Source organism: Sebastes fasciatus, chromosome 5 (assembly GCF_043250625.1).
Source record: "Sebastes fasciatus isolate fSebFas1 chromosome 5, fSebFas1.pri, whole genome shotgun sequence".
NCBI classification, from domain to species: Eukaryota; Metazoa; Chordata; class Actinopteri; order Perciformes; family Sebastidae; genus Sebastes; species Sebastes fasciatus.
The window spans coordinates 17,861,994-17,877,414 of NC_133799.1; the positions used below are offsets into that span (position 1 = coordinate 17,861,994).

At 40.5% G+C, this 15,421-nt stretch overlaps 1 protein-coding gene across 4 annotated transcripts in view; it reads right to left on the reverse strand.

The window, feature by feature from the left end:
• tpm4a (tropomyosin 4a) overlaps positions 1–14,288 on the reverse strand; it is a 28,538-nt gene extending 14,250 nt beyond the window's left edge. The window contains exons 1-3 of one of the 4 annotated variants that reach the window (XM_074635422.1): positions 14,194–14,288; positions 13,708–13,955; positions 11,406–11,531 (exon numbers count right to left, since the gene is read on the reverse strand). In XM_074635422.1, coding sequence (XP_074491523.1) covers positions 11,406–11,531; positions 13,708–13,821 — 240 coding nt within the window. In that variant the 5' untranslated portion in view covers positions 13,822–13,955; positions 14,194–14,288. Of the gene's footprint in view, positions 1–6,239; positions 6,910–11,405; positions 11,532–13,707; positions 14,044–14,193 lie in introns of those variants that run through there. The other 3 variants (XM_074635421.1, XM_074635423.1, XM_074635424.1) reach the window with 3 other exon arrangements.
• Between the last annotated feature and the right edge of the window lie 1,133 nt (positions 14,289–15,421).

Here is a 15,421-nt window from a genome sequence, read left to right on the forward strand (position 1 = left end):
AACTGATCCCGCTTAAACAGGCTTTGTGGTGTTAAAACAGATTTGCAACATAACACGTTATTATCGTGTTAACGTTGACAGCCCTACTTTTTACACAGTCCTTTCAGGCTAAATTAACACCACTTCCACTCTACAGTACTAGCACCGACATGCTAACAGACAAAAGCATCTCTGAAAATGATTTAAGTATCTCAATGAGCCTTGCATGCATCCACAAAGGAAAAGACCGGCATCATTTCCACTCTCTAAATGCTACTTAATGACATTATAGCAAATTTAGCTTTGCAACCCGCAGCCTTGGCATGCATAATCAGCTAAGCCACAAGCCACTAACATGGGAGTTTTCTCCAGAATGCCGGCGACTGCCAAAACCTATCAACATGTGGCAGTTATATTTGGAAAGTTTAGCTATTCCCAGGGAGAAAGTCCAAAGAAAACAGTGAAACCAGGAAGTAAATCTTTCCACAGAATCTGTTGGGAGTCTGCTAGAGGCCTCGCAGAAAACCGTCAAACCCACTGGCCACACCGAGCACCAAACAGACGAACCCCCTCGAGTTCATTTTGGCAAACTGATGAGCTGAGAGAAGTGTGTCTAAAGTACTTCCTGCAATTAGCTTTCAATATGAGGTGTAAAGTGAGCACAGTTGTCATGTGTGTAGAAAACAACTTCAGTGTGTCTAGCAAGTCCAATATAAATGTCTTTACGGTACAGTAGATGGAGAAACTCTATATATAGAAACAGATGGTTTGAAATCAATAGCTGACCTCCATCGCCATGAGATAACTAACTTCTAGTGAACTGATGTGGCCACTTAACATGTGTTTTAAAATTTCACTGTAGTTGTACACCACTGACTGGAATATATCACTCCACCACCATACACTAATCTTCCTGTTGATCAGGGCTGGAGCTCAGGGACAGGAAGTGCTGGGAGTAGAAGCACAGGAAGTGCTGGACCAGAGTCGGCAGACGACATCCTGGGAGGGGCAGTGGGGGCGGGAGGTTTAGGGGGTGTTGGTGGGAGACCTGCTCCCCAACGCTTATTATACGTCAGTGGAGGTTTTGAGTCCCACTTCCCCTTTTTATCTGTTTTTAGATATGGATCAGTATGTCACAAACTATTTCTACATTCTACACCAATTATCACCATGGCAACCATTCAACACAGCATACACAAATACATCAACTTCAAAAAAAGGAAATAGATGCTTTTTATGCCTTTTACTGTCATTTTTACTTTTACTGTCATTTGAAATCAGTATTCAAATGCTTGGGTTTTTTTTTTGGTTTTTTTTATATATAAGTATGTAATAATAAAGTATGAATCCCACACTGTCCCGCGGGCACTGAAACAGGGGAGATGGAGACAGACAGACAGAAGAACATGTCACCCTGCTGCGCCACGCTGCGCCAAACCACGCCACGAAGCTTTTGAATAACCTCCAAATATTTCTCACCGAAGTTTCGAAGCCCAAAAAATTGTAATCGTGACAGCCCTACCATAGTTACATGTCTCCAACCGGCAAGGAAGCTCTCAGGAAGTGTCGACATAAATTGCAGTTTAGTGCATCCGAAAAGATACATACTACTGTTTATTCATACAAAAGTATGTTGAAGGATGATACACATTTTGGTATGTAGTGCGTAATATGCGGACGAAACTGCTCTCATTGGAAACAATTTAGAAAAGGGCAGGCACTTTCAAAAAATACTTGGCAGGTGACTGGATGCACCATCTGTCAATCAAACTCTTGCCGAGGCCAGTCGGGAGAAGAGTGAAAACATCTTTTCCATACTGAAAAGCCTTCGGTGCTGTTCTTTGCTCTTATTTCAATGAAGAAATACAGTTCTGATATAACTGATGCTATTGCAGCTACGCTGACCTCTTCAGGAGCCGCCATTGTTGTTTAGAACGAACAGTCGCCTCTCTGTGTCGTCACACACATCTAAACCATGCCTGTAGCTGCCAGTAGCTCATCACAGGACGCTGATTGGTCACAAACGCATTACTAGAAGCCTGACAAGATGGATTTTTGTGTGATCTTGTGATATCGTGAGAACCCAGGTGCCATTCAAGGTAAATAAAGAGCCAATCTGGTTAATCTGTGTTGCTCTCACAGCTCTCAGGTTCATAGATAAAGTACAAATCATCATCTTTGGCCTGGCTCTCGACTCTGAACCACGACACAAGAAAACTGCTGTGAACACTATGAAGAATGAACAGCTTATTGAGAATAACGGTCGTAAATAAAACACATCTAAGTGGGTCAAATGAGCGTTTCAACCCAATGTCACGTCTCTGTAATGTGACAGAGCCTTAAAGCATTATTGAGCGGCTGAGTAACATCTCCAGAGGCGTCAAAACCACACTATAAAATAACACGAAGCAATTAGCTTTTATTTTTGTAGTTAGATGTGCAGCCAAGTGTTTTGTTTCTTTCTTCTGATGCCTCCACATTTTCAAACAATGATTCATTACCTTAACACACTCAGCGAGGTTCCTGTTTTGATCTCCCTGTGCTCCAATGAAAAGGGTTTTTGTGCCAAGGAATAACTGCAGGTTGCCCTAATTATTCACACATGGGACCACACCAACATCGCCACACAAATGCACGGCTCTGTTTGACTTTGAATGCACATCGAGTGAGCTGTGTGACAACTGCTTTTACACATTAAGGATGACATGGAAAACATAATGTCACACGTCCACTCTGCAGATAAAAGACAATTTCAAGCCATCTCTTTAGCATTTGTAAGCAGTATTAACACTTTTAATAGGGATTATAGTGTAGCTGTAAGCTGATATGGGGTCTTTTTAAGTGTTTAGTGATCTATTTGTCAACACTTTTAACTCCTCCTCTGAAGCACCCATAAGCTAATATACACACAGATAATGAATGACTCTAACATATAACATAGTTGTAACTATATAAATATGTCTTTATTGGAGAAGAAGTTGTTATTAAAGGTTGAAAATACTTTAAAATGCCCTTATATCTGTTTATAACTACATTATTATGTGTTGTATTCATTAAGTGTTAATATACTGCTTATAAATGATAAATAGAGGCGATTAAAGTAAAGTCTTACCGTTACAGTAATATCTCTAAAATACCAATTTCAACTTTCACGTTCTGAAAGTGCATGTTATCCTTAAAAAAAAGTTTATACTTTCATTTTCTAAGATCTGTCATTTTTTACAAATGTTGGATTTATTATTTTAAGAATAAAATTAGGGATGGGCAATATAGCCAAAATCTTCTATTATAATATAGATATTTTCATATGTCGATAACTATACATATATATCACAATATAGCATGTTTTATTTTAATTCAATAAATAAATAGTTTATATGAAATAAGCACATGGTAAAGCCTATTTTTGTATACTCGTGTGAATTAAATACTTGAAAGATGAGAAGTATTTTCTCATTTTAAGAACTTGAGTGCAAAATGAACATAGTGGTTTTAAATGAAATTAGATAAAAAAGAAATAAATATAGGCCTAGCCAATATTGCAATAGAAATTATAGAGAAAAATATATATGATAGACTTTTTTTATCGTTTTGATGATATATATTGTCATATTACCCAGCCCAACATTTTTTTCTCAATTATTAAAATATTGTTTGACTACAAACTCACTACAAAGTCACTACTTTTGTCTCTTAAGCAGTTACTGTACTCTTATATGTGGTGGGAAACACACAAATGCCTCAACTAACAACAGAGATTAATAGAAGGCGTGTCTTACTATCCCAGTTAATATGCACAACCAGAAATTCAATCCATCCGTTTACTTTACTACCACTTCAATGCTTTAGATTTAAAGTATGCCTGCAGGCTGGAGATCTCCAAGAAGAAAACAAACATGTAAAGGCCGTTAAATGAGTGAAGAAGAACAGAAGAAGGCATCCACCAAACAATCACAACACTTCATGTTGATGTCAAGGTACTGTATATCAGAGCTGCAACGATTAATAAATTAGTTGTGAACTATTAAATTCATCCGCAACTATTTTGATAATCGATTGATCGGTTTCAGTATTTTTTTAAGAAAAAAAGTTGTTATTCTCTGATTCCAGCTTCTTAAATGTGAATATTTTCTGATTTCTTTACTCCTCTATGACAGTAAACTGAATATCTTTGAGTTGTGGACATTTGAGGACGTCATCATGGGCTTTTGGAAACACTGATTGACATTTTTCACCATTTTCTGACATTTTATAGATCAAACAACTAATCGATTAATTGAGAAAGTAATCGACAGATTAATCGACAATGAAAATAATCGTTAGATGCAGCCCCTCCTATATATGTCCCAACAAACAGACAACAGATAAAACAGACAACTATGACCTCATACTTAAAGACTGTTAAAACTTATTTTAAAATAATGATTGATGATGTCACTGATGTGAACATACAAGTTCATCAGCACGAGTACACACAAGCTGACCAAACGCCCAATTGTTCTTTTACCTAATAGGCAGTCTGTAACAAAGGGGTTAGTTCTACAGCACGCCAGCTTCTTTCATCATCCCAGCTCCCATATCTTTACAGCCACACCTTCCCCTCCCACTCTCCTGGAGTCTTTCTACTTGTCCTGTCATTAACCAGCTCCTATAATGCAGAGGATATGGCACCGAAACACCATAAAGCAGCACGTGAAACAAGTCAAGACTGTTACCTAACTCTGCTGCTAAGCATTTTTTCTCCAATTCAATCTCTAACTTTTCTGTGTGAGGTTACAAAACTCGGATGTGGGCAGAGTCGATAGACAGGCAGGTGACACAGTGAATACTATTCTATTCTATACTTGTATGAGTCACACATCCATGCGTCTAGTTTGAGAAACCACACATTTGTGGAACTTCAAAAATGACTTGTGCTAATAACAGCCTGAATTGTGTAACTGCTGCTGATTTGAACACACATTCAAAGTAGGCCTGCAACTAACTATTACTGTCATTATTGATTAAACTATCGATTAACAGTTTGATCTACAGAGTCAGTAAATAGCAAACAAAAATGCACTTTCCAAGTTCCCAGAGCCCAAAATGACATCTTCAAAAGTCTTGTTTTGTCTGACCAACAGTCCAAAAACCCACATATATGTAGTTTATTATCACGTAAGACTAATAAACCAGAATATATTCACATCTGGGAAGCTGCAACCAGTAACCTTTTTTGCAATTTTGGCTTTGAAAAAAAATCCTTAACGATTAACTAAAGATCAAAAATTGTTGCTGATTCATTTTTCTGTTGATTGACAAATCAATTAAGTGAGTAAAAGTTTCCGCTCTAGTTGAAAAATGCCACATTTTCCAGACTTTGAATCCCTAATAACAGAGTAGCCATACTTTTAAGTATATGCCCTTTTTATTTTCCTATCATCAGTGCAGGCAGGATGGTATGGTGGTTGGGCATTCAACCAGGCAGCAGCTGGCACACATCCACCCAGCTGAAGTACCACTGAGCAAAGCATTGGGGTGGCAGTAGCTCAGTCCATAGGCACTTGGCTTGGTAACCGGAGGGTTGCCGGTTTAAGTCCCCGCATGGACCAAGTATTGAGTGTGAACTGGTCGCTGGAGAGATGCCAGTTTGCTTCTTGGGCACTGCCCTTGAGCAAGGCACTAAAACCCCCAACTGCTCGGGGCGCCGGTCATCTGGCTCTGACATCTCTCTCTCATTAACGCATGTATATAGATCCTGTTTGTGCATGTGTGTGTCCAGTATATAACAGAGTGAAAAAATGAATAAAGTGCCTTTCTTCTTCTTCATTGAGAGGGAGAGGTCACAACTTTATTCCCATTTAAGCTCTAAAAAACTCAGACCTCATTAATTAAAGTAGTTATAATGATATCATAATTTTTATTAATAAGAAGTAATCTGGTCAGTGTGATAAGATTAATTTAATTCTGCATAATAATAGGTCCAATGCTGTCTACGTGGTTGTTCACTGTAGTTTTGCAAGAGGCCTGTGAATCAGACACCACTGCGCATGCGCAAAAACCTGCAGGAATCCAAACTTTTTTTTTCATTGCAGACCAACGCCTTGCATTGTGGCACAATGAATCAATGGCATGGACTAATGTGACTAAGGTGAATGTGTTGAAGTTAACATGGATGAATGAGTCCAAATGAGGTGATAGCGGATAGTGGAGCGCGGTTATAAGAGAGAGAGAGAAAAAAAAGACCTGTAAAAGTAAAAAGTTTGTAAAGATTGTCTCACTTTCTCTCGGAGCTCCCGTTCACTGTCCAGCTCTCTCTGCAGGACCTGAGCTCGGTCCTCTGCGTCGTCGGCCTGCTGCTGCAAACACTGAATCTTCCTCTTCACAGCATCCAGAGAGTTCACACTTGCCATTATTTAACTCTTTTAATACTTAATTTAAGACTAGACGTAGAGGGAAATAAGACTATTTATGGGGTTGTGCAAAAATATTTTTAAAAAATCAGCCTCCTGCTTATGCTGGTCTGTTCAGAGTTATTATAATAATAAGATGAAAAATGGAGATTTCAAAAAATGTAGGTCCAAAGTCTTTGGGAATGTAAAAAGAGTCGTTCAAGAAGTGCAAGAAAAAAAAAAGTTATATAACCAGGAAGTCACAGTGTCCAGGTGTTATAACCCCAAAATGTTTCCTCTGTAGGTCTGGAGGAATGAGACGTTCATGAGCTGTTAAGAAAGTTGTCCTCGGGAATGTTGCAGTTTTTTGGTCCGGTTTAAAGAGGAGGAGGAGGACTAGAGAAAAGCTGCGCGGTGAGGAGAGCGGAGAGCGCCAGACTGAGAGCCGGAGGAGGAGAGAGATGATCGGGATGATGAGGTCAGAGAGGGCGGGGCGTGTGTTTCCTGCAGTGTGTGTGTGTGTGTGTGTGTGTGTGTGTAATAGCTGATCCCTGTGACTGATGTGATCACTGCTATGAGACTTTCAAAAAGAAAAGAGAAAAGCCAGGAAGAATTACTTTCACATATAAAAGGGGCAGTGCCCATAGTTTAGATGTAACACACACAAACTTGTATTGACAGTAAAAATTTCCCTTTATAGACTTTTGAAGTTTTGAAGTTTCCATCCTGCTTGAAAACACAAGTTTATTTATATGAAGACAATGGAGTAGTAGAAGCACTGCTGGGTCTTTGTGGTAATCACATACAAGTGTTCTTTGTCATTGCATGGGTGGAATATGGTCTCAAAAAAGTACGAAATGTAAGTCTCCCTCAAAAAAATAACCCAAGGCACACTGTAGTGTTTGAACAAAAATCAAAATGCCTTTATTTTACATGGCAATAATTGTTTAAAATGACGACCAACATAGGTCTTCATCAGGGTCATTGTCTTTTCTTTTTTTTAAAGGAAGTGAAGGAAAGAGGAGATGAGAGGTAAACACAAATGATTAAGACGAATATGATACAATGTCACTACTAAATCAAGGTGGACCTAATACTTTCTTATGTAGGTCTACACAAGGACAATGACCCTGATGAAGACCTATGTTGGGGCTTAAAGGTCCCATATTGTAAAAAGTGACATTCTCACGGCTTTTATGTTATAAAGCAGGTTTAAGTTCTATATAAATACTGTGAAAGTATTGAAACGCTTAATCCGCAGAGAGATACACACAGCCTGTATTCAGAAACTGAGCTTTTGAAACAAGCCGTCGGGATTTCTGTCCATTTGTGATGTCACAAATATACAATATTTAGGCAATTTCAAAGTTTTAAACGTAAACATTCTAAATGTGTCCCAGTTTATTTCCTGTTGCTGTGTATGTGAATGACATCAGCTGACAGGAAGTTACACATGGACCCAAGCTGTTGACTAGCAATGCAATTCCATTGCAATTCCATTGCAATTCCATTGAAATGTACTAAAACGGAGCGTTTCAGACGGAGGGTAAATACAGGTATATTCAAGCAGACAGTTTGAGGAAAATAAAGTTTTTTCTAAACATTATTGCATGTAAACATGTTCTAGTAGAAACCCAAAATACAAGTATGAACCTGAAAATGAGCATGAAATGTCCCCTTTAATGGATGGAGCATGTAACTAACCACATGGGGTGTATATAAATTCATGATGATTAAGTCATCCTCACCTCAGAATATGATATAATCTGTTAAGTAAACTTTTAACAATCACGCACAATCAAATATAAATCATAAATATTTCTATTTGAGAGGAACTGTGTGACTGTTTGTCTTGAAGGAGTAAGCAAACAGACATCATCCACCACCTGCCTGCAGCTTGTCGTAGATCATGTGTGGGTGTAAATCAGATTTATGTTTCATGTTTCTGTGCCGGCCCTGCCTGTGTTGTTTACCCTTCTCAGCTTCCTATTCACACGATCGCCCTGGTGAGCAAACAACACGCCGGCTGACTGGACGAGCAACTAGGCCATTCAGATCTCAGCGCGCTTCAGTTCAGGTTCAGCTCAAATTCACTTCAATGCTGTGAAGAAGAAAATCTCTCACAATCAGTCTCATGTGTTGATTGAGCCCCTCTCTGTCTGATTTGCCCCCTTGCACCGGAAAACCTGGAAGCATTGATTTCATTAGACACAGGAGGAGTGTGGGGCTTTCTGTTTGCCTTAGCTGCATTCCTCACATACCAGAGCCCCCCCTGCCTGCTCTCTGCTTTCTCTGCCCGGCCGCCCCCACAGTCCAGTTTCCCCTAAAACAGTAACTGTTGCTGCTGGGAAATACTGTTATCAATATTAAAACTACTGTACATGCTGCCAATCGCTTTGACACCTTAAGCTTGCAAAGACAGACTCTTCATCAGGTTGCTTGAGCTGACGGAGAGCCGTGACGACCTAAATATCAGCATTTTTTTTTTATGAATCACAACAGCTTGCTTGTTGGGGTCTTTGGCTCACTGTTCTGCTCTCCCAGCCCCCTCCAGGTTTCCATTCTGTGTGAATTGAGATGTGTAATGACTCGACTGCTGCCTCTAATAAGTGACATGTGGAGGGGGATTCATGGAGGTGGAGTACAAACTGGAAATGTTGGTGTGTATAGGACTTCACTGTAAATACATCTATTTTTAACAAAACGTTGAAGTAGAAGCTACACCTAACAGTCAGGCTCAAACCACAACTTCAACAACTCCTTTTTTCCAAGGGGCCCACTTGACCCACTTTACATGTGAGTCTTCTCCGAACTATTCAGAATTTATTTAATCTCTGCGTGAGGATAATCCAGCGTGTCTCAGCCTCCGTCTCTGTGTCTGTATGTCAAACGCTTCCTCTCTCTTTGTGTGTAGTACAACGCTGCATTTCCCTGGGATATCCTCCACAAGGCTCAAACAATACCACATCTTGGTGGCAGCTGGGAGAGTTTTTGTTTTCATGACGGTTTGCTTAGTAATCTTGTTGGAATGACTGGATCCTTGTTATAAAAGGGGCATTTCACTGCTTAAACTGGTAGGATCAGTATTTTATCCTTATGGGACATAATTGACTCCCTAATATGGACTTTGTTTTATATTTGAGTTCCCTTCACTCTCTCCCTCTCACACACACACAAACACAGTAATCACACACGCCTGTGCACACATGCACTAAAATGCCAGAGGAGCCACCGCTGGCAGATATACAGCGCTGTGGTTTGCGGTGTTGCCAACAATCTCAAATATGATCTCTCTTCCCAGATTGCAGTTGATTAGCCACGGCACAACTGTCATTTCCAATGTTCTGCTACATTTACTGAAATTAATTATTTGTGTATACAAAAAACATTCTCACAAACTTGACTTAGTTTGGGTCTGATGTAGACAACACAGTCGTCCCGTTATGTATTTAGATCTTTTACTTAAGTAAAAGTATCAATACTACAGTGTAGAAATACTCAGATACAAGTAAAAGTTCAGCAATAAAAAGTTGACTTAAAGGGGAACTCATTGTATAAGCTCCGGAGGGCGTCGTGTAAAACATGATAAATGTCCTTAAAGCTATGGTTGGCAATCCTGAGAAACTAGCAAGAGTACACTAGATTTTAAAAATGATCCAACCGAAAAACCGAGCCCAGTGTTGCCAACTCTTTTCCAATGAAAGTAGCTAACGTTAGCAGCACTAGCTCCAAAAGTCCCTAAATCTACTGAGAAAGTCGCCAAGTCAGCAACACTGACCGTCCGCCTGTTCGGACCTCCCTCCAAAGCCACTCCCCCAAAATTATCATAATATTCATGCCGAATGTAATGATTGGACGGGTTTATTACACTTATATTCTGTACTACAAATTCCAGATAAATGTAGCATAGTAAAAAGTACGCATAATCTAGACGTACAAAGTAGGATAAAATAGAAACACTCAAGTAAAGTACAAGTAAAGCTACCACAAAGTTGTACTTATAATGTGCAGTATTTGAGTAAGTGCACTTATATTCTGTACTACAACTTAATGTAGTGGAGTAAAAAAAGTACACGTAATTGTAGATGTATGATGTAGAATAAAAAAGAAACATGCAAGTAAAGTACTAGTACCACAAAATTGTACTAATAAAGTACAGTATTTGAGTGTGTGTATATATCCAACACAATCAATGACTAGAGTTTGGAAAGGGTTTCTGTGGTGATAATCACATGACATATAACAGTGAAAAGCAAAACAATACTTCCATGCTGGTGTCACCATAGCAAAGTCTGCATGTACACAAACTGTCCCTCTGTACGTTTACACACACTAAATATATAAACGTCATGCTCCTAACAAGGATAATGATGAACAACAGTGTCTGTTCACCTTTGCTGCCCTGGTTTGCTGGTTTGGAGGACCTGGGTGAAGATGTCTGTGTGTGTGTGTGTGTGTGTGTGTGTGTGTGTGTGTGTGTGTGTGTGTGTGTGTGTGTGTGTGTGTGTGTGTGCGTGTGTGTGTGTGTGTTTCTTAGTGTGTGTGTGTGTGTGTGTGTGTGTGTGTGTGTGTTTGGGTGAGGTTACAGTTTATCCGTGTGCTCTTCTTTCAGGAGTGGCTGCACAGGAATGTAACAGTCTCTGAAGTGCTCCAAACCATTCACCGTGGATCAAAGTAAACCCACAGCTGGTAATGGCTGAGAACCATCCAGCTGTGGAATAATGGACTCTGGTTTTCAGCGGTGCCATGGTAACGTGAGTGTGTGTCAAAGTTGGAAAAAGCAAGTCATTAAGGACAAGAGCAGGAGCCTCTTGTCAATAGGACAGAGTGCTGCATCATTATTACTGTAGAGGAACGGCAGTTTCATTTCACATTTTCAGTCAAGTGAAGTGAAACCCAGCTGACCTCCCCCCTGTGTGTGTGTGTGTATGTGTGTATGTGTGTGTGTGTGTGTGTGTGTGTGTGTGTGTGTGTGTGTGCGTGTGTGTGTGTGTGTGTTTGTGTGTGTGTATGTTTGTTTGTATGTACAGTATAAGTGTGTAACACTTTACTCACGTCTGCAGCCGTCTTCTCAGACAGTTCCAGTTTCTCCTGAGCGTCTTTCAGGCCCTCAGAGAATTTGTCCAGTTCGTCCTCTGTCTGCTTCATCTTCTTCTGGAGGTCCATCAGCTCGTCCTCCATCTACAACATGAGAGACTGTTAGTCCAGTTGACTCTTGTCAGAGAGTTTTTATCCAAATTCGGTTAGATTAGGGTTTTTTTACCCAATTTTTTTCCTCACTTTCCGCCACAGTTTACCAAACTTAAAAAAAAACTGTTGATACGAGCACAATGATCAAATCCATTATTTTTAGTGCAGGGCTGCCCAAAGTGGGGCCCGTGGGCCAAAGTTGGCTCAAGTTTGATTTGGCTCGCCAGATGGATCGCCAGCAATTCCGACCAACTTTTGCTGTCTTTCGGAGGCTGTAACTGGCTCAGTTTTAAAGTTATAGCTCATGTTAGCTAGGAAGGAGGCTAAATAACGCTCGAAACTTAAGCTAAATTTTGGTGAGGAAAAACTGTCACGGTCATTTTCACAGGGGTCCCTTGACCTCTGACCTCAAGATATGTGAATGAAAATGGGTTCTATGGGTACCCACGGCTCTCCCCTTTACAGACATGCCCACTTTATGATAATCACATGCAGTTTGGGGCAAGTCATAGTCAAGTCAGCACACTGACACACTGACAGCAAGTTGCGTTAATATGTTAAAAAAAATTGTTGCATTGGTGGAACTTGGCACCATTTTGCATCTTAACAATACAATACAATACAATACAATAGGTGTTTACTTTTGGCCCGAGGCCCACCATTGAGCTCCAGTTTTGGCCCTCCAAGGGAAAAAGTTTGGGCACCCCTGCTTTAATGTGTTTGTATTCCGCTTCAATAATGATTTGTTCTGATGGAACATCGTTAAAGTTGTTTGAATTCAGACTAGTGATAAAGCAACAGTGGCTGATTTGGGAGTCTAATTGTGTTTATGATGGGAACATTTAAATGGTAATGGTTTACTATCAGTCTCCCATGACGTGAACCCTAATCCACTCTCTCACACACATACACACATACCCACATACACACATACCCACGTACACACTCACAGGGTTAAGTGTTCACCCTAATCAGTGTCCCCACCGCCCCTGAGCCCATGAAGTACTTCTGATAATCCCACTGAATTCCACCCTGTCATTCTCTCCTGGTGGCTAAAAATACAGCTGTTATCAGTGAGAACACACAGACGCCTGGGACCATGGGCCTAATGTGTGTTGTGTGTTTAATCTGTGTGTTCACATGTATCTATTTGCATGCTTCTTATGTATGTGTGTGTGTGTGTGTGTGTGTGTGTGTGTGTGTGCGTGTTGTCTCCTGTGTTGGATACACCTGTCAAATATGCAGACAGACGCTCCATTAACTCTCTTTAAAGTGCTCCTGGAGGGAGGGATGTAACCACTTTTTCTCCCCCTAGAGCGCAAATCCTGATCCTGGGTGGTCTAATCACCTGGAGTGGCCAAAACCACCATGTTTACCACTGTAAACAGCATTAATACTGATGTATTATCACTACATTCAGCTACTACAGACTTCTTTTTAGTATATGTTGTTTGTGGAGTTTTGGTAGTGTCAGATGTTTAACTGCACAGAAATCAACCATGTTTCAGAAAAGTTGGTGTTTTTCTTTTTGGGATTCCTGGATTTGTTCCTCCTACAGGTGATGAATTTGAGCTGGAATTGAAATACATGATTATGTAACAGAAAATGGAGACTGTATAGTGTCGAGATCTTATCCTGAGAGCATTGCCTGGCCTTTTAAGGAGGTGTTTGTTCTTCAAATATTTGTTGAATCTACCATCCAGTCTCTGAGCGATTGCAAAAAAAATATATATTTTCAAATATTTTGTAGCTGTGATACAGCCAAGTAAAACAATTAACTAGCTGTGAGGAATGTAGTATAGATAAATGTGTTTACAGACAGTTTTCTTAAAGGTATGTCTGGTATGATGATTAGCTTAAGAAGTGGCTAAAGAGGAAAGCCTTAAGGAAAACCTCAAGTATGTCTTATGATGGGTCTGGAGCACATTTTTTTTCCAATAGGTTTTGAAACTCATCAACCAAATAATGAACACTTCCTCCAAGTACCAAATTACCAGTATTCCTTTGCTTTTGTTTGTTTGTTTGGCTCTTAATCCATAACTTTAATGTAACTATTAGCTTTTTAACTGATCAAAAACAGTATCTGAATTCTTTAGTACTCTGACACTATTGTTGTCATCACTACTGACTCATCCATCTCTTTATTGTCCTCGTCTTTCATTCCCACCTGCTTGCATTTGTCCTCTGCTGCCTTCTTGTCCGTCTCCGCCTGCTCCGCCCGGTCGATGGCGTTCTCCTTGTCCAGTTTCAGCATCTGCATCTTCTTCTTGATGGCCTCCATGGTGGCTGCTTGGATGGATTTCCCTCTCTGAGATGTGAAAATGCAGCTTCAAAAAAGTCTCCTGCTGTGTTGAGGTGTAGGAGGTTTCGGGTCTTACGTGCAGTACTGCTGGAGAGAGCTGGAGTCCAACAAAGCTGCAGAGGAATAGAGAGAGAGAGAGAGGGAGACAGAAAGGGGGAGAAAGTGGGAAGGAGACAGAAAGAGCTGTGAACAGAGATGGAGAGTTGAGCCCTATATGGGTAGTTATTTAAACGACAACAGAACCTGCCTCCAGTCTCTGATCACCCCCTCCTCCTCCTCCTCCTCCCATGTTCTACCTCCCTCTTTTCATCCTCTCTCTCCATCCTCTCCATCCACTGCTCCCTCACTCACCAGTCTGCCTCCACTTCATCCCGACTCCCTGACTATCGCTCTCTCAGACACGTACTCCACCCTATCAACCCACCCGTCCAAGGTCTTTCTAAGGGTTGTTCCTGGCTTCTCCTCTCCACTCACTCGCTCTTCAAACGTGGCTGATCTCCTTATTTGGGTTGTTGTGTTTTCAGGGAGAGCTGCAGATCAGACAGGAGAGAGAGAGAGAGAGAGAGAGAGAGAGAGAGAGAGAGGCACAGGTCCTGTTTCCACATTTAACCTCCTGTCAATGGATAAAGTGTCCCGCTGGCACACAACATCCCACACCCAGGGCCTTCAAGACTGTGTATGTTAGAGGAAGAGTAGCATGCAAAGTAGAGGGAAGGAGAGTTTGAGAGATAAAGGATAGAGAAAAAGTTCCCATGCACTGTCATAATATTTGGTCATTAAAAAAGGTGTTGCCCTGCTAAAGTCCACAGTTATGCCAAAGAGACTTAAACTAGCCAAACAGAGATAAGTTTGTTTCAATTAGTTGTAATGCTCTGCGAGGAAGTGTGATAGTACATCCCTTCACATCCTGCAAATGTTTGCCTCTATCATGCTACCACTGAGCTATTTTGGTTTTATGACTACATGATGTAATTCAGACAGCTCCTGTATGGTTATTTCAAATGTGGTCATCAGGGAAAAAAAGCTTATGAAACACTGTCTGAAATTTGAGCCCTGAGCTCTGTGCACCTGATATTTGAGTTTGGTGAGTGAGGGATGAAAAGCAGACTGAGAATCAGAGTTTATGTGAACAATGGAGACCAGTGTCCACAGTTGCTCACAGTCACAGAGAGAGGGGTATGGAGAAAGATGGATATGGATGGCCCTTAAAGGAGGAGATCCAGGGGTATGAATGTATGCAAAGAAGGACAAAGACATACACTTATACACCCTATTATTCCCCAGGGCTGGGTTGCACCAGGTACTGTAAACCCATCACTAAAGTTGTGTCAACCACTAGCTAAATTCAAACTAGAGATTTTATAAATTGAGCTGCACCATTAAAACTGAAGAAATATCTTAACAAGTAAAGACTGTAGTAATTTGTAAATCAGATCCGAACACGACACATACCGCCGCTTTGTCATAACCCTTGGTGTCACTTTATTTTCTGCATCAAAACCACTAGCTACCCATGGCGTCACTTAAGAATTAAATAGTTAGGTTTAGGAAAGAACTACATGGTTGGCCTTAAAACTAC